Raw genomic sequence first — 19,012 nt, 5'->3', positions numbered from 1 at the left:
AAGTCCGAAAGAAAATTACTTATAATTGGCTTGTCTAGAAGTAGCATGGTGAGATATTATTACACTAAAATTGCCAAATACCCTTACAAACACGCAGCAGGAAAAGACCAATTTTGTATAGAAAAGGGTAAATAAAATAAACAATTTCAGATTTTTGCTTGGAGGTTTTTACTTAATTCTGACTATCCTGAGTTCCTTATTGATGAAGAGACACAGCTGACATTATGCAGAGATAAATTAAATTTCCCTGATCTTCATTGCTGAAGCATATTTGGAAACCCTGACGTACAGACAGAACTTGCAAGCAGAACACAGTAAGTTTCTGCTTACTCCTGTCAGTCCTCTCCCATACAGTCATTGTATAGTTATTAGAGATAAAAAGAATTGCCGTTTTAAACATCATTTTTGATGTCTTGAAAATGCTGACTGCCTGAGAATTTGGCTACTTCCTGAGATTATCTCAGAAAATGTCCTGTAAGCTGTACCACAAGGCTGTACAGGCTGGCAACCTGAATGATAGTTCTAGTTTGCTGGAAACATTCTTCCAATTACTTTCTGCATGTGTAACGTTGTGTAAACCCAGGCATCCTTAACACAAGAATCTTGAAGAAGAAATCCAGCCTAGAAGTAATTCTGAGCAAGAATTTTAAATTAATCCATCTTTACTTAGAATTAAGACCTTGAATCAACTAAATCAGTACTGTTGACTGAAGTTTGTTTGGACTCAATCTTTTGTACAGAATTATCCTTATACACAATGTAACATATGCAGACGTTTATTGTAGCATTTTATTCTATTTCTCCCTCTTCACGTATCTTCTACTTTTCTTTAACAGTGACTCCTGTTAATAAAATGGTCAGTCTGGTGTCCCACAGAATACATTTCATCTGAACTGTCAATCTATCAGCAAACTGGTAGCCTCCAGCAACAGGATTCATCTTGATTCACTCACCACCTCCCCCGCCCCTAAAATTCTCTAAAACACGTTCTGGAAAAGGAGAGACTTCAGGATGCAATGTTTCACAGGTGTTCAAGGAATATTGCAGCTGTGCTTAATTTCTTTCCCTTGTACCTTTTTCTGTAAAATGAGAACCAGTTCTCTGAGGTTTATTGTAAGACCTTTGGTACCTTCCCCATGTCTTGCCCTAACCCAGGCTCCGCTCTGATCTATGTAATCATAGTGAGCAGGAATATAGTACAACTTTAGACGGGTGACAGAGAACGTTATGCCTAATGCTGTTTCCTTCTTGGGCTAGTATGGAGCCAGATGAATCTCACCTAGATCAGCTCTTTTGTGAACAGCAAATATGACAGAAAGCATTCACGTCTGCTTAGTCCTCTCTTTAGTCATTCCTGCTCAGGTCTCTCCTGATAAAACTACATTAGGAAGGAAAACTTGTTTCCAGCTTGTACATGGTCAGCCCCAGCTGTGAGATGCTGTTAACTGAAGATTTTCTGATAGCCAAAATACTAGACAAATCCATCACAAGTGAAAACCCTCTTGCTATGCGGCTTGCACGCTGAACAAGTAAAAACCATGGTCTAGATGGCAGGCAGGACTCTAGCAGAGTGCATGTGTGTTTATTCACGTGTATGATTTGTCAGTGTCTTTTACTGTACTGGACAGTATACTGGTATTGGAAAGAATCATGCAGTTTACTTCTCTTGGCATATTAGATAAACAGTTTTATATAATGCATTATGTGAGCCATATGTATGTATGCTGTTTTGATTTCCACATAATGTCAAAAGCTATCTTCCTCAATGTATGCAAGGATTTATTACTTATGAGCTTAATAAGCAGGCAAACAATAGTTTTACCTTGAAAAGCAGATTATATTTACTAAGAGTTGAGATTCTCCCCTGAGAAATAATACAGAAACAGAGGAGCATTTCAGTTGGTTTCCTTTTGAGGAAATGTTTTGAATGCTAGTGTGTAAGCCATAGAGGAGGGGAATATTTCTCAATAATATTTCCCTTGGGATTGTTTTGACTGAGGAAAAGAGCTTAAGCTGGTACTTCACATTTTTCTAGACAATGTTCAGAAATAGCTGCATAAAAGCTCATTTCATTATGGTATATGGAAATAGATTTCAAATAAGTGGTTAAAATGAGAGAAAGAGAAAATCTTCTTTCATGATGTAGACATATGAGCAGCAATTTTTGCTCCCCTCATTCTAATGCCCCAGTACTTAATCAAGAATAAATTACCATCCTTCAACTATACTAATTTTCCCCCTTTACCTTCTGCTTTTTGTTTTGTGTCACAACTGTGAAAAATGTCGAAGAACAGCATTCTGGTTGGTAGTCAAAGTGATAATATCTGTAGTCTGTGATTTGGGCAGTTAATTTCCTGGTTCTAGGTCACCTGGTGATTTTGTGATTCCTAGTTCTGTATGACGTGACCCCCTCATGTGTCAAACCATGTTAGCAGATGTTAAACTCTAGGTATGTACTTAAGTGCTTTCCTGACTCTCTTTCTTAATTATATCACCTTCAAGAGTGACATCTGTATTATTTTATCAATATTACGGTAGAGGAAGAAAGTCATTGCACAGAGAAAGCACTTCCCATAATCTTAAGTTTAGACAGTTCCTTAAAGGTTCCATAAAATTGAACGAAGAATTTCCCTTTACAACAGTAACCTCTTAAGGGTTTATAATACAATCATGGAACTGAGGTGATGATCTTTATGTGGCGTAGCAGTTCTGGAGGAGGTGGACTGCTCCATTTTAGATCAAACAAAGCTGCTTTTGTCTCTGTAAACATGTGCCTGGCTTACCTCTAAAATACTTCAGCGATTTGTGACTGATGGTCATGAAAGAGTTTGGCTTGGTGAAACAAGCCAAATGAAAACTAAGAAGATACGTGATTTTCTGTATTTAAAACACTAAAATTGTAAATACCAGAGAAGAGAAAGAACTAAAAAAAATAGTAAAAACAACAACAAATATACCTGGACTGTAAATAAAAATGCAAACTACTTCAGAAGCAAATTCTGAAAAAAAGAAACATAAACTACTTTCCAGGTAAAAAGCATGATAGTTTTTGAAAATATTACATCAGACCATTATTTAGTAGAAAGCTAGACCTCATGACCCACAGTGCTTTTTCTCCAGTATATGATGCTATTTAATAGATAGGTTGTGACAGCTTTAATATATGTCAACTTTATTTTTCAGACTTGGAAATAACAAAAAAAGTTTCTTATATGAGATAGTATTGTTTGAAGTAGGTTTATTAATTCTGATGTGCCAGTTGTAATATATTTCTGTTTACTAGGAAGTGTATATCATAAATACCAGACTTCAAACTCTGTATTTAAATACTAAACCACAGTTATGTTGAACTTTAACTTGATTTATAGAAAACATTAGAACATAATAACATTTTTCTGGTGTTTTCCTGTTGATATCAGTGATTTGTAATAAAATCATCTGGGTTTTAATGATATTGCTGGCTGACTCCAATGCAAATGTTTTAATTTCAAGCTCTGTCCTTAAGTAGGACAAATGTAATAGATAAAAATCCAGTGGGACATCACTGTTAGACACACTTTTTAAAAATCTAAAAGCTATATAGAAAGAAGTGAGAAAAAATTGAGAAATGGGAATAGAGGATGAACTCAATTCACAAGCTAATGCCTGGGGAATCAAGAAAAAAAAATGGGGATAAAATCATCTGCAGTTATATAATATCATTCCAACTTTAATTTAATGATGCATAAAACCTTTGAAATGTTCAGTGGTCTTTCACTATTCTTCAGGTAAATTTATTTCTATTTAGAGTAAAATTTGAAACTGGCTGAGAGAAATAAAATAAGCAGGTGTTTGGGGGTTTTTCCTTTTTCCTTAGTAGAGTTTATTAAATACATAATACTAGCTTCTAGTGTCCTAAAATACAGAGTACTTAATGATGTGAGTTTTCCAGCATGGACCACAAATTCTAATTTAAAAATACTTTGTCCCAAGCTTGAAAGTGATGCCTCTTTCAATAAATTTAGGCTTAAAATTCCACATGCAGATGTATTAGCTACAATGATCTACTTTGCCCACAAGATCTGTCCCTGAATACACCTTTAAAGGGCTTTTATTTTACATTCACTTCTAGCTGGCATCTTATTCATTAAAATCTGTCTCCTCATGGTTGCTGTTTTTCTGCAACTTGTCTTACAGTTTGGTGAGCTGGGCAAAATGCCAAATTCAGAAAAATTTTGTGGGCACAAGAACAATTACTCCCTTCATGCAGGTACACAAAAGGCAGGATAGGAAACAGTATGTATCACATCAACCCTTTTCTGAATCCAAGGTCTTGATGAGGATCTCTAGCTAAAAGCAGGACTAGCAGGCAAAAGAGAAGTACCTGGGAAGTGTTAAGAGGCTGTCAGGAACAGAGCCTTAGAGGTAAATAAAGTTATACTGAACATTCATCCTTAGACAAAATGTTTTAAGGTGGTGGAACCTTCCAGAATTTTTCAAATCAGAAACACCTGTTAAATAATTTTTATATCTCTTACCAATAAAGTTGAATAACATATCTGCTATAACATATCTCCTATAACATATCCTTATTCATTCAGTCAGGTCCTGTCTCTCTCTGCTCTTCCTAATCCACAAAAGAAATAAGTTGTTTTGTCTTGATGTTTTATTAGGGGCTGGAGAAGAAGGAAAAGAGACACCATTAGTTGAATGCCTGGCTACGTTTTTGTGTTGAACACATCAAAAAATTTCATAAATATCAAATGGCTTACTTTATTTTTTTGCTTTTTTCTTTCTGTCAAGCAGAAATAATAATGAATGTGACAGATCAACAGGGAGCAAGAAAAAGTGAGGCTGCCCTGATAAAAAGTCATAGTTAATTTAGGATTTCTGGGGAGGGGGAGTTTATGTGGTTGTCTGACTTCCATGGGGAGTTTTTGGTGTTACCAGTTTTCTTTTCCTTTCCGAAATGGTTGTTCTACCATAGCATGGATATTTCCACATTATATGTATCTAAAGGAAAATCTACTAATTTCTAAATCTTGATTACTAAGTTATCCATGTTGACCTGTTTTAACAGTAAAGAAACACTTTCCAGATTATTGTTTTCAGAACAACAGCTAAGGCAGGCAGGCTTGATTTTAACAGCAGTAGAAACTGGGAATTCCTGTGTGCTCTTATGTCAACTTTTCTATAGCCATATTCATGAATCTCATTTTTCCAGTGCTCAGTTTTAGCTAAAAAGTTTTTAGAAGAATAGTATTTAGTAGCACTAAACCTTGTTCTGTATTAGGTTGTATACTCAACTGCCTAGCCACATGCACCATAAGCCTGTGGTACAACCCATAGCACATGAACAGGAAAAAATGCGTGTGTGTATCAAATGCAGCTCACATCTTCTACATAGGCAAGAGGCCTAGCAGTTTCTGAATTTCTCATCCATGTCCATATGAAAGTCTGCATGTACTTTACAGTTGATGCAGGAAAAACAAACATGAGGTCTGACCTCTGGCTACAGGAATAATTAACTCAGCCTGTTCCTGATGGCCCTTTTTCCAAGCAACAATTTAGGAAGATGTAAGCTCTATTAGTAGCTCTGATACTGGCAGCCAGCTGCTCTTAGCAATCATCTTTTCCATGGCCTCCTCCAAGATATAAAGTATTTCAGGTAAAGATAAAATATCATAACTTCCAAGGCATTGCTGAGGCTGAGTATTGTGTTCCTTTTTCATAGAATTGAATATATGTTACAGGAAGAAAAAAAATGGACTCCAACAAGTTACGTGGAATTTATTCTCTTCTTAGTTCTGTAAACATTGCAAAACCACTTAAGCTTCACCTTCCTGATTTATAATATCACTAAAATTCCTCAACAGAATTATTTTCTAGGAAATCAATGTAGAACATTTATTATACTGTGTGTGCTATAGGTATAATGTTTGACAAGAAAACTCATATTTCTAAATGCTTTGAGACTGATGGTGGGATTAATTTTTTTAGCAGGTTAATTTAATGATTTTTTAAAATGAAGCTGACATATAATTTATACATAGTACTTCAATAGCATACACTGTTTACGTACTGTAGCTATGTACTGCTGGAGCAGTTGCCATGATGCAGCATTCTTTTGTGGTGGCTGAGCTCAGCAGCTGCTAGATCTTTCCTGATACACGATTTTTTAATTATTTTTTTTTCCTCTTAGGATTTGATACCAGCATTTTGCCAATTTGCAAAGACTCCCTTGGCTGGATGTTTAACAGGCTTGATACGAACTATGACCTGTTGTTGGACCAGTCAGAACTTGGAAGCATTTATCTTGACAAGAATGAGCCATGCACCAGGGCGTTCTTCAATTCTTGTGACACATACAAGGACAGTTTGATATCAAACAATGAGTGGTGCTACTGCTTCCAAAGACAGCAAGGTAAAAGATGAGAACAACCTGCATATGTATATGATTGACCTTTTTTGTAGTGCTTTATCTTTTTTTAACATAGTAAGAAGATTACAGTGAACTACAGACTCTTAAATGTTGTACCGTGAATTTGTGCTAAGGTTTTTGACCTATTGTGAATACCTAAAATGAAGTTAAAAAAAAAAAAAACAAACAGGAAAAAAACCCAAAGAAACAACCCAAGCTAAATGGAAAGGCTTGCTAGAAATTCAAAGATTCTAAATAAAGTTCAAAAGAGTGGCTAATGCTTTTACAGCAATATTGTTTCTCATGCCAACTTCCAGTAAGTATGCAGAGGAAAGAGACCAAAATAAAGAACAAAATTACTTAAATTATTTCTTTCCCAATCTACTTCACCTACATTATAAAATAAACTTTTTTATTGCTGAAGTAGGGCATCTTAATGTTCCATTTTGTGAGCCTATTAAAATAACTGAATGAACATTATGGATAAAGTTATTTCCAGTCATTTGAATTTAAAACCAATTGATTTTTACTGTCTAGATGAATCTCTTGTTAATGTCCTGATGTGATTTCGTTAAACAAATAAACACAACCTTAAGCATTATTTTCCTGAGGATCATATAACAATTTTAGATCTAGGTGAGACATCACATAAATTATATAATCAAACTAGTTGTAATGAATCAAAGAATTTACTTATTAAATATTGGCTGAAACTGGACAGAATTGCCCCTTCATTTTTCTTACTAACATAAGGGAGATTTTCAAAGGGATAAATAGCAGCCAGGGTCCAAATTTCTACTGCCAGCAGAGGAGATAAGACTGATTTGGTGAAAAGTTCGCAAAGTTCAGCCATTTTGAAAATTTTAATATCAGTTTTTAAATCTCAGTTGTGCCCTTAAAACTCTCCTGATAAATTCCCATTAGCACGCAGCATCTATGGTTTGACTCTGATTTCTGTGGAAATAAAGATTCATGCCACATCTGCCAGATGTAAATCTGAACAAAAATAAAGCTGTACTTCTGTAGATACATATTAAATAGCAGACTTCTTTTCTTTGGTAACTTTAGTTAAAAAGTTAACATTTAATCTTTCAAAACACCTTGTTTGTTTTACAGTAGAACAATATTTTGGCTTTTATTTGTATAAGCATGCATGTACTGCTAACAAAATTAGCAAATGAAAAATAACCCATCCCAGAAGTAAAGTAGTTCTTAAAGTAAAGAGCATAACATGTTTTGTTTGGTTGTCTTCAAAATAAAAAAACACCATCACAATCATTTCAGCTTAATATATAAACACCCTAACTCTTTGGAGGGCAGCATAATTCTTTTCAATTCTCAGAGAAAGTACAACACATAACATGTGGCCTAGTATGGTCCAAGGCTCTTCTACCGATTTCATATAAGTTGTGTAGAGCATAACCAGGAGATTAAGAAAGCACTTCCACAGATTAGTTTCAAGTAGTTTTGCATTCTATAGGCTATAAATTCTGTTTGTCTAAAGTATTTGCTCAGTGTACTGCTAGAACCCAAGGATGGTATCATAAAGAGTTATCTAAACACTGGTGAACTATATTAATGGTACCCTGTAGGCTGAAAATCTGGGATCCAGCTTTCAGTGACACTGATTCTCCCCATTGAAGAATCCAATATCATCAAGCTTTTCTTCCTTTTTCACCAGTTTCCTCACTGTCTTGACCATGGTGGTGTGATAAGGTGCTGATTTAAAACAGATTAGATAGCTTGTGATACCACAGTGTGTTTGAGCATATAGCAAAAAAAGTTGTATCCTCAACTTTGTAAATGAGGTGAAATCTGAGTTTTGGCAATCCTTGCACATTGAACATGCACTCTATCCCTCCAAATTAACACTGCCAACAAAATCTATGGTCTCCTTCTTTTTTGAAGATGTAAGGAGGAAAAAAAGCTTGTAGTATTCTTTGGTCACATCTTATTATTAGGTCTTGCACAACTATCTGAGTGCTAACTGCCTAGTGTATTAGTGACCCACTGAATTCTCTATTCATAATTTGCAGTGGTATGCTAAACCTTGTAATATGTTTATGCTTGGTTATGTTTTACTTGATTGAACAATGTAAATAAGATCTTTAACTAGAACTTTACTATTAATAGCAAAGAGATGGCTAGGTAGAGAAATTCAGTGGCTTCTTTCTGATGTTTACTAAAATAAGTTGATATTAACAGAATGCTTCAAGCCATGTAGACAGCACTCTCTATTCATTGAGCTTAGTAGGTGTTTTCTGGGCAGATCTACAGTTTTACGGCACTGCTGTTGATTAACAATGTTCGAAGTGAATACAAAATTTAGTCAACAATGTGTATCATACTGGGATAGAAATTCCATTGTGCTTTTGTAAAATACATAGTATTTGCTTGAGTCGTTATCTGAGAAGCCCTCTTGCTCTTTGATCTTAGCTTCACAGTTCAAGACTGCCAAGATCAGACAAGTACTTGCAACTCTTCTCATTCTTTCTTTCTGCTTGAGTTCTGTCATGATGTATTACAGTACACTAGACCCATTACTGCACATTACTCACAACTTCTAGTCAATACAAGCAACTTCTTATGAATACTTAAGTCAGATGTTTGTGGCTCAGAAAAAGATCTGTCCTGCCATGACTAATGCTTAAACACTTACGTACGGCTCAGTGGTGCTTATTGCATTTTGTCTTGGCCTTATTCTGCTTTAAGTGTAGTTTGGTATTTCTGAGATACATCCAAGACACTGTAATGCATTTCTGCAATACTTCAAAATCTGCACTTTTCCAGTGCTCTTTGCAAGTCTTCCTGTACACTTTGGCCTCTAGTTTCAACTACAATTCATGCAAGTGCTTCAGTGCTCATCTTCTGAACTTACTTTCTTAGTTGTTTGATGCTAGCTTAACTCTTTAGTGCTTATCTAAATGCTGAGGCACTTGCAGTGTTAGCCTTTTTACAGGTTGAATTTCTTTCTGCCAGTATTTCATCATTATTACACCCTTGGTTTTGTTGCATCACTGCTTTAGAGTAGGAGAGTACTGAATTTTGCTGGGAATATTAATGCTTAGCACCTAAGTATTTCTTTACTGCAGGCCTCTGCATGGATCTATTAGTCCAGCACTTTTCTAGATGGCTTTTTCTTACAGGCTCTTCTGTCTGTCAAGGCTGGAAGACATCTTTATGACTTTAAAAGTAGTCCATCTTACGGAATAATGATAATTGTAGTGATTTGTTAATCAGTCTTTTCAGATTGCAGGACTTCAAATATATTTGTAGATGGTTCTAAAGAAAAGTGTAAAGTGCCTTAACACGTAACTGAGGTCCCCAGAAAGATTTCGTGAAGTTCAGTATTGATGGTTCAAATCCTTAAAGTTCAAGCCTCGGTTGTCCAAGAACAATTATAATACTTGAACCCAAGCACAGGCAAGGCACAACATGGCAGCCTAATCTGCAGTGCCAGAAGCTAAGGTGGTCTGCCAAATATTATCTACCTGATAGATGGAAAATCACTGTTTTGTAATTGAATAAGATGGAGAATCTGTGAAAGCTGGAGGTTCACTGTGTGGGTGGCAGCTCCTTGTGGCACATCTGTTAAAAATCCTAGACATTCTTTGTCAAATCTACCAGTTTTACTCCCATTGCTCTGTTAATGTGCCTCTTTGTGGTAAATCAAAGCTTAATCATACTAGCTTTGCAGCACCTCTTGACACAACTGAATATTGATGTCTCAAGGGCCAGTATTAATAACATGGGATACTCTGGTGTACATCAGTACTTCGATCACTGAAGAACTGTGGATGGCTAAGTGGTTCATGAATCACCCATAACAATGCAGTGATATTGTCAGACAATTCCTGCCACATCTGTGGAAGTAAATTAAGGATGAAGAGGATTAGATCTCTTATTTGTATTCAGATTACCAGAAAGGCTGATGTCAGATTCATTTCTATTTCAAAGGAAGCCACCACACTGATTTTTGTAAAGGAATTTCTTCTCCTTGGCTCAAGACTCCCAAAAGTGGTCCAGTGACACTGCTTTTTTTATTGAAATAAATTCAGAAATCTAAAAGAAAGCTTTTCCAAACTCGGGAACTAACTGGAATATAAAGAGGGAAGCGTTATGATTTGGGGAGAGAGGAAAAAGGATATGCTGTGGACCAAAAGGAATTGGTTGAACTTCTAGCCTGCCATTCTCTTTGACAGTTTTAAGCACCAGAGTGATTTAGTATTGTTAAGAGTTTTTGCTGCTTTTATCCTGAGAAGCAAAGCTTAAGTGTGAATCTTGAAGACCTAGCTTCTGAGAAGAAGAGAGTTTTGGGTAAGTAACTTTCTCATATTGCCTTGTTACCTTTTGGTTAGTGGAATTCCTTTTTGTAATTATACCACCAAAGATTTATAGCTGTAAATGAAGATTTTTTTCTTTAGGCATAGTCCATAATTTTTACATTTCCACATGTTAGTGCTCATGTGTGCAACTTTGTGTTTCTAATTTAGGATTTTTTTCCACAGAACAAAATATGTGTATTTTTCCTATTTGACTAGTTCTTCTCCTTCAGCATATTTGCCATCTTCTTTGAAAGATAGAATAGAAGAGAATAGAATCATTTAGGTTGGAAAGGACCTTTAAGATCATCAAGTCCAACTGTTAACCTAACACTGCCAAATCCACCACAATCCTAGATCCTTCTAGCCTGTGGCACTTGCATGCATAAATAACTATAATTTTTTAGATTACTGATCAATTGCAAATACCTTTGGTTTAAGAAATAAGTGATCCTCAGAATGTTGTACAGTTAAGAGCTTAAGTCTTTAAATACCAGGAAAGACAGAAACCCTAGTTCTGAAAGGTAATGAACATCTCTGGCATAATAGTGAGCATGATCATCATCAAAGCACCTCTTACAACAAGAAATGTAAAACTTCATATAGCCTCAGCAAATACTCAAAGACTAAATACTTAAAACCCAATACCCCCCCAATGATGTCATGTCCCAGTAGTTTTCAAGAGCACACACAGAAAATGGCTTGGTTGTCTGGAAAGACATCTCTTGAAAATTTGTTCTGGCACTAAGACTCCTGTGAACAGTATTTTAAAAGTAGAGCCTATTTTTGAGGCCTTCACTCTAGAAAGAATCATTATAGATTTAGTGTGAAAACCCGGCCCACCAGTCAAGACCACTTGTTTATAAGCTTCTTTAAAAGTATGGGATATGTAAAAAGCATTTAAAGTGTAAAGCCAAGAGAAATTAACAGCCTGCTGTCAGTCAGGGGTTATTATTGTCCTCCAGTTTCTATTTACTCTGTTAGATAAGAGCTCGTGAATAATACCAAAGGCCTATTGGTATATCTAGGCTGTGGCAGCCAAGAGGCTCTGTGTTCAACAGAAATATATTTTTGATCCCCAGTTCATCTAGGCATTTGTCATCAGAGTTTGAACATTTCTACAAGAAAGGCACCTCCATGTATTATAATGTCTTCTTGCTGTTCCTGCACTCCTTTGTGCATCTTGTGCTGCTCTCAGCCGGCTAAAAGGGTGAGCACTCTTGTTTTCCTTTAGGAGGAATTCAGGAAAGGCTGCTTTGGACTATCACCACTCAAGTGATTTTTGCCTACCCATTGCCCTACACAGTGACTGGGTTCTGGTCTAACTGTGTGCTTCATCAAGAAGCTAGGCCAGTCCTACTCATCTTTAAACTAGCTCAGAAGATTTTTTTCTGTTCGCGTGGAAAAGAAGTAGTTTCACTATATTTCAGAAGGGAGCCTTGAGTTAATTGCATGGCAAAGATGTATTCTAAATAATCAGAGTCTGCTAAAATGGAAAATACATTTAATATTCATAGAATGTGAGATTTTAGTGAGATGTTATCAGAATATTGTCTGGGAACGGTATAAGCTGAAGACACATGTGAGTAAACTCAGTAATACTGCTGTGGATTCAGAGTGAGAAATGCCTTTGTGCTAACGGTCTAATGTAGTATGCAATATCAGTGTTCAGAGATTAGTACTTTGTTGACTTTGATTCTTTCACTTAACAGTAACGTATACACATTCACGTCTTATTTCCTTCCCATTCATGGGGCATACTGTTACTTGCTTTTATAGACAGTAGAAAATTAAATGATTTAGAACTGGAGTAAGCTATAACTCTGAAGAATGCAAAACTGAATTTTAATACCTGTTCTGCCTGTTAAAGCCATCTAAATTTTAGCCACTGTTTTTAACTCAGTTTGCTGAACATGAGGCTCTGTACCCATGGGATTCAGTCTTAAATTGTTGCAATAGAATCACAAGTTGCAGACTTCAGTGGAGAAAATTCTTATTTTCTTAGTGTAGTACATGAAATATGAAACTTGAACAAGAACAAAAGGGAAAGAATTAAAAGAGCCATCCTGTTTCTAACTAATACATGAGGCAAGCTTCACAGTCACACTCTGATTTCTGTAGACTGATAAAATAGGGTGTGATAGAGTTACTATTTTGGTCTAGCATTCTTCAATCCTCCAGACTAGTGACTAGATGCTTACTTACAGCTGGGTTAACTGGGAGTGGCCTTCTGCACAAATCCATGGTGGTGCTCTAATTCATAATTCTGGAGCTGTAGCAAGGTGCAGTAATTCTTTTATTTCAGAGCTTAGAACATGACTACTAATGCAGGATGCGTGTGTTTCTTAAGGTCAGTAGTTAGAGTGACCTTAGGATGTAGCAAACTGTGAAAACTTAGTCATATGCTTTCTTTCCTAGATACAGTGTAATCTGTTTAACATTTTTTATGTCATTCTAGACCCACCTTGCCAGACAGAACTCGCCAACATTCAGAAGCAGCAAGGAGGAAAGAAGCTCCTAGGTGAGCCATAGATCATTCTTTTGAAGGTTTTATTGCTTACATAAATAACCCTAGTGAAACAGCAACATAAAATCAATATTAATCCAACAAAGATAGACCGCAGTAAATTCCAGCAACAAAATTTATGAAATTTTTGAAAGCTATTAAACTTAGTTTTATTACCTTACCTACCAAAAGATATTACCTCTGTTTTATTACCCTAATAGAAGGTACGTTTTTACAGTTATAGAAGGGACAGTGTAAGGCACTCCTAAATTAGTATCTCTGCTGATCCTTTACCTATAATATTCTTTAAGTAATTGAAATCTTTGTCTTGAATCAGTTTATATTGTATCAATATTACTGAAATGTAAAATCTTCATTTTACTGTTAGCCACTGTATAAAAGCTGCAATAAAAGGCTTGGCCCCATGTAGTAAAAACTGTATTTCTGCTACAACTGTATTTCTAACAACAACCATACACTTCAAAATGCTTTCATATGAATGTTTTGTTCATAGTGGTTTGTCTACTTTTTATGTTTCTTTCAAAAAGTCTCTGTTCCAAATGAAAAACAGTGGATTATTCAGCCTTGGGCAAGTCACTGACTCACAAAATAAGTTCCTGATTGCGTCTCTTGTACTCTTGGTGGGGAATCCTTTTGGCTTAGAGCCTAATTTGACTAGGTACTTTGCATATAAATGCAAATTTCATTCATTTTTTACATTTGCTGTTGATAAAATTAGTGTGTTACACTGCATTTGTCTTCTTTGGTGGGGGAATTAAATAATAGTAGATAACTAAATGAATTGTAAAATATATATTAAATAAGAATAGCTCCTAAGCCTTGTAACAGATAATTTGTTAGTCCAGGAAGCCTGGCCCTCACTATTCAGACTTGTTTGTACTCCACAGATTATAGAACATCCCATTCAGGGCTGGGTGCTACATTTGAACTTTTTCCCCAGAATACAGCAAAGATCTTGACTGAGATGTTCAGGGAGTAAGAAATATGTATCACAAGATCAATGAAAAAGTTAAAGGGAGATTGGTCACTTTATTTCTTGAAATCAGTCCAAGGCTGATACGTGTTATTTTTCCTCCCACATTTGATATATTCAGTCATTTTCTGCTTAACTGAATTTAGTAGTAGTAAACCAGCCAGTGTAAAGTCTGGAATGAGGAAAAAGCAAAAGGAAGTTACTTTCTGCTATAATTGTTACATTGGCCAAGAGGCGGTTTTTAATATTCTTATTCAATATTTATATATCACAGGGCAGTACATCCCCTTATGTGATGAAGATGGGTATTACAAACCAAGTCAGTGCCATGGAAGCATAGGGCAGTGCTGGTGTGTTGACAGATACGGTAATGAGGTAACAGGATCCAGAACAAATGGTGTGGCAGAATGTGGTAAGTTAAGAAGCCTTTGTAGCATTTGGTTTAGAGTTGTTATTCCCTTTGATTACCAACAAGATTAAATTTCTTCAGTAAGAACAGATGTGGGACCCAACTCATGGATTTGGAAACAAAAAATAACAAATTATAATTTTTTATTGTTATTACTTCATTATTTTTTGCAACTCCTATCACTGTGTCAGCTATTAATAAACCTCATATATGTGCTTGGCATAGTGTATATAAACCTAGGGAAAATTAATTATCTAAAGCAGCATTAGACAAGCCCCAAAATGCTTGATGAAATAAATCCCTTTGGGTAATCAGCATGCTAGTGAATTCAGTTTGACATATTTTTCAATTTATATTTGAGGGAATTGCCAGAAGTTCCTAGCACCCTAAATCTTCCCTTATTTTTCCCTTCCCTGCAGCACTGTGCAACTTCTTCCAAAAATTCCCATGTCACCTTTCTTTGATGCCCCAGATACAAAAAAATGGCAAAAAAAAATTTTCCTTTTTAAAAAAAAAAGTCCTACATTACTCCTTTCCACTTCTTCTGCAACAAAGGAACATAGCCTGAAACAAAGGGTAAATTTAACACCATATTTGACATGCAAGCTCATGCCTGTTGTCCATCTAATCCAGGATCCCTTCTAGATAAATGGACAGTTCTAGATAGTTCAAGATAATATGTAAGAACTGACCAATAGACAGTGTATATTATCAGTAGTCCTTATTGTCATCTGTAAGTTGGACTTAAATCTCTTTCACTTGTTCCTGGCACTCATTACAGTTCTTTCTACAAATCCATAAAATTTGTCTCCTTTGTTAACATTGAGAAATTAATCCCTATTGAAGTGATTTTCTTGTAGGACAAAAAAATTTTTGTATTATTTGTGTTTTATTTCTAAGTCATGCTGTATAGTTTAAAATAAGTAATTGTCCTGAAACTAAAAATTCTGGTGTGCCTTTTATATGCTTATGTATATCATACTATAAATATGTAGTGTATCTTGTGTGTCTTTTCTATAACTATCATACCTTTTTAGCTATTGATTTAGAGACTTCAGGTGATTTTGCCTCTGGCGATTTCCATGAATGGACAGATGATGAAGATGATGAAGATGAAATAATGAATGATGAAGATGAAATTGAAGATGATGATGAAGATGAAGGAGATGATGATGTTGATGATGACGATGATCATGATGGATATATTTGATGATATTAGGGGGTTCATGAATTGTACCTTTCTAAAATCCACAACATGACATTTCATAAAATCCCTTTGCTCTCCAAGATCAAAAGGATTCTAACAAACGTGTATATTTTGTATGATTATTTCAAACATTGCAGCTGGAGTCATAGACTAGTTTTGTTTAAATAAAAATAATTATATTATGTGCTTTTGAGTTTTTAAATGCCTTTGCGCTGAAGAAAACACATTGGAAGTCTAGCCTGAGGAAAGAAATGTTATGTGCTACTGAAAACATAAATGTGCAAAACACACTATAAAGACAACCAGTCTCTTTAAAACTCCGGTGAAAAGGTACTGGCCCTTACTTGGAACTGTGCATGTCCTCTTCAGAACACATACTGTAACTTAACTTTAGTTCTGTCAGTGTTTTAGGCCCTGCGGGCTTTGCAAATTGTCCATTTAATAAATCAAAAATGTATTACAGTAGAAAAACATTGGTGCACAAGTAGGATCTCACCAGCCTTTAATTAACCAAAGGTATGGAGAAAAATTATCAGGAGGGAAAAATAAAGCAAAGTCCTCCTTTGTGTTTGCATTTATAGTTATGTTTTTTTACTAGGAAATGGCTAGGTTATTGAGAGGATTTTTCAAAAGCAGTAGCATGGACAAGCACCAATTCTGTAATTCTAAAGTTTTCTTGTCCTTTTTTAAGTTTTTTTTGTTCACGTCAAGGTCATACAGGCTTTATCATTATTTACTCAAACCTTGCTTCACCCTTTGTTGTTTCTCTGTATTTCTCTCTAATCAGATTAGCATAAAATATTTTACATGGGGAAAAAATTTGCTTAAAATTATATTACCTTTATACATGACTGTATTTCAGAGTATTGGCACTTGCCCCAAGGTAGTTTTTAATAAATGTATAATGATACTTTTTATTTTCTTAATTCAGGAAGTAGTTTTGCATCTTTATCTTAATTCATGTTGTTTTCTGTTACTAGTGCAGAAACTTAGAAAGCGTATTGTAAAGGTGCCTTGCAAAATAGAAATAGAGAGGTTTTAGCATGCATACCAGTATAGGATGTTAGGCAATAGCTAAGCACACCCAATTACCAAATTAATACCAGTATAGGTACTGCTGCTGGAATGAAGAATATGGGTTATTTTAATTTTTTTCCTATTGTTATGTAATTACCATGTGAACTAGATTATAATTATTGTGTAGAGTAGCACTTAAGATTTGACTGTAGAGAAAATTACTTTAATCACTGTATTTATGTTAGCATGTTAATTAATTGTGTAGACATTTTGGGACTCCACCATCTTTGTTCATATCATATCTATTGCTTTCTGCCCACAATAAAATTGACGTGACCTGTATAAGGTAATGCTACAGGTTCTATAATTTCAAAATTGGATCACTGGTTTCCCATCATTAATTAAAAGGAAAATCAGTTTCTTATTTGAATTAATTTCTGCACATTAAGTACTAAATTTAATGTTTACCCTATGTAATATTGAAAAGTATAATGCATTTTCTTTTTTACTGTTTCTGTATAGTTTGCAAAATAAAGACTCTTGTAACCAACCTTTGGCCAGTATAGCCCATCATTTTGACTTTTTGCATATTTTGAAATTTTGAAGCAGGAAGAATTCATGTTTCAGATACATTTCACGTATTAAAATATATATTTATTTGTATAAAGCCACTTATTAATGTTTTATTTCCAGTAAAGAATTTTTGACTAAGGCATAACCCATAGGGAGCTTTTATTTTTCTGTATTTTCCTGAATTTTCTATGGCTTTGTTATGTACTTTTATGATATTGTCTTCATTACACAGTAAAGAAAGAGAGATTTCTTTTTAAACTCCATCATAATCTGTGGGACATAGTTGTATTATTTTCTTAAATAAAAGTAGTTAAGAGTTTACCATTCCAATATAGTGGGATTTTATCAGAGAACAGTTTCTTATGGCTGAAATTAACTGATATATTAATTGATTTTAAATAAAGAAGCTAAAGAAAAAATGTTGTCATTATTGGCTGAAGTAGCAAGTACTGTTGGGGGGGGTTCTGATGTGACAAATGGTCATTAGATGACAAACTAAAAATGGATGTTATTAAAAATTGTGATATTGGGAGAATTAAAGTATGGAAAGATAATTCATAATGTGTTTAGCCTAATGGGATTACAGTATGAAGACCATCCTAAAATGAACTGTCATGCAGAAGAGCACAAAAGAAGTTTATATTATTTCTTTCCTGAAAATTCCCCACTGAACTAGAAAAGGAAGGAATAGGCATGGATTTTAGTCCCTGAGTATCAAAGCTACCTATCATAAAGTCAGAAGTAAATCAAGATAGCTAAATTTACCAAAGAACAGTGACAATGGAGATTCAGGGCAATTTTGGAGAATTTTTGTGGTCCAAAACCGAAACAGCAACAACAAACACTTGAATTGTTTCTCATTCATGAGTAAAAGCCAGAGAAGAGATTGATAGTGTGAGGATTCCTTTGAAAACACCCTTTTTTTAAAACAAAGAGGTAATTTTGTCTATGGATTAATATTAAGGTGTTGATTTGCTTTCATGATACCAAATGAAATAGAAACTACTTCACTGCAGCATCAAAGAAATGCATGAAATTAGGAGCAGGTAGAATAAATAAAGGTAAAGGCTGATAATATAAAATCACTGAATAACTAAACCATTCAGAAGCTTTTTCCTTCCTTCTGTCATATCCAAAAATTTGCACAGAGGTATGTCCTCATGAGTACAGTCAGGCAGAAAGCAGTAGGGAGCCCTTGATTTTAAAATTCATTATTTTTACAGTGTTGCTGTCGTCTGTTGTTGTTTTTTCTTGATCGTATAATTGTGCACATATATATGTACATATAAATATGCAAAGATACTGATACGAATTTGAAGATTTTCAGACATGGTGATTAATCCTTGGATTCTTCTGAGAATGTGTGGAATTATAATTCTCAGAGTCAGTGAAAAGTAAGGAATACCGAGTTCAATGAAATTAATTATTATGTAGTCTTCCAAGGGAATATTTCAGGTCAAGCCACATAGATATGCCTAGTTTAAAAGCAAATGAGTTAGCATGATTAGTTTGCGTGTACAAAAATTGGATCATTTTACAAGACTGAGGAAGACGGACCATAATGATAGTAGGAAAATTTTTACT

At 34.9% G+C, this 19,012-nt stretch overlaps 1 protein-coding gene across 1 annotated transcript in view; it reads left to right on the top strand.

The window, feature by feature from the left end:
• Nucleotides 1–17,405, top strand: part of SPOCK3 (SPARC (osteonectin), cwcv and kazal like domains proteoglycan 3) — a 221,082-nt gene extending 203,677 nt beyond the window's left edge. Inside the window, exons 8-11 of the mRNA XM_069786532.1 lie at nucleotides 6,182–6,403; nucleotides 13,181–13,243; nucleotides 14,497–14,634; nucleotides 15,669–17,405. Of these exons, the coding sequence (XP_069642633.1) occupies nucleotides 6,182–6,403; nucleotides 13,181–13,243; nucleotides 14,497–14,634; nucleotides 15,669–15,841 (596 nt within the window). The 3' untranslated portion in view covers nucleotides 15,842–17,405. The remainder of the gene's footprint in view (nucleotides 1–6,181; nucleotides 6,404–13,180; nucleotides 13,244–14,496; nucleotides 14,635–15,668) is intronic.
• Nucleotides 17,406–19,012: the final 1,607 nt, after the last annotated feature.

The sequence above is a fragment of the Haliaeetus albicilla genome, chromosome 1 (assembly GCF_947461875.1).
Source record: "Haliaeetus albicilla chromosome 1, bHalAlb1.1, whole genome shotgun sequence".
Classification (NCBI taxonomy): Eukaryota; Metazoa; Chordata; class Aves; order Accipitriformes; family Accipitridae; genus Haliaeetus; species Haliaeetus albicilla.
The sequence above is the reverse complement of the archived record's forward strand: the minus strand, read 5'-3'. Positions and strand labels throughout refer to the sequence as shown.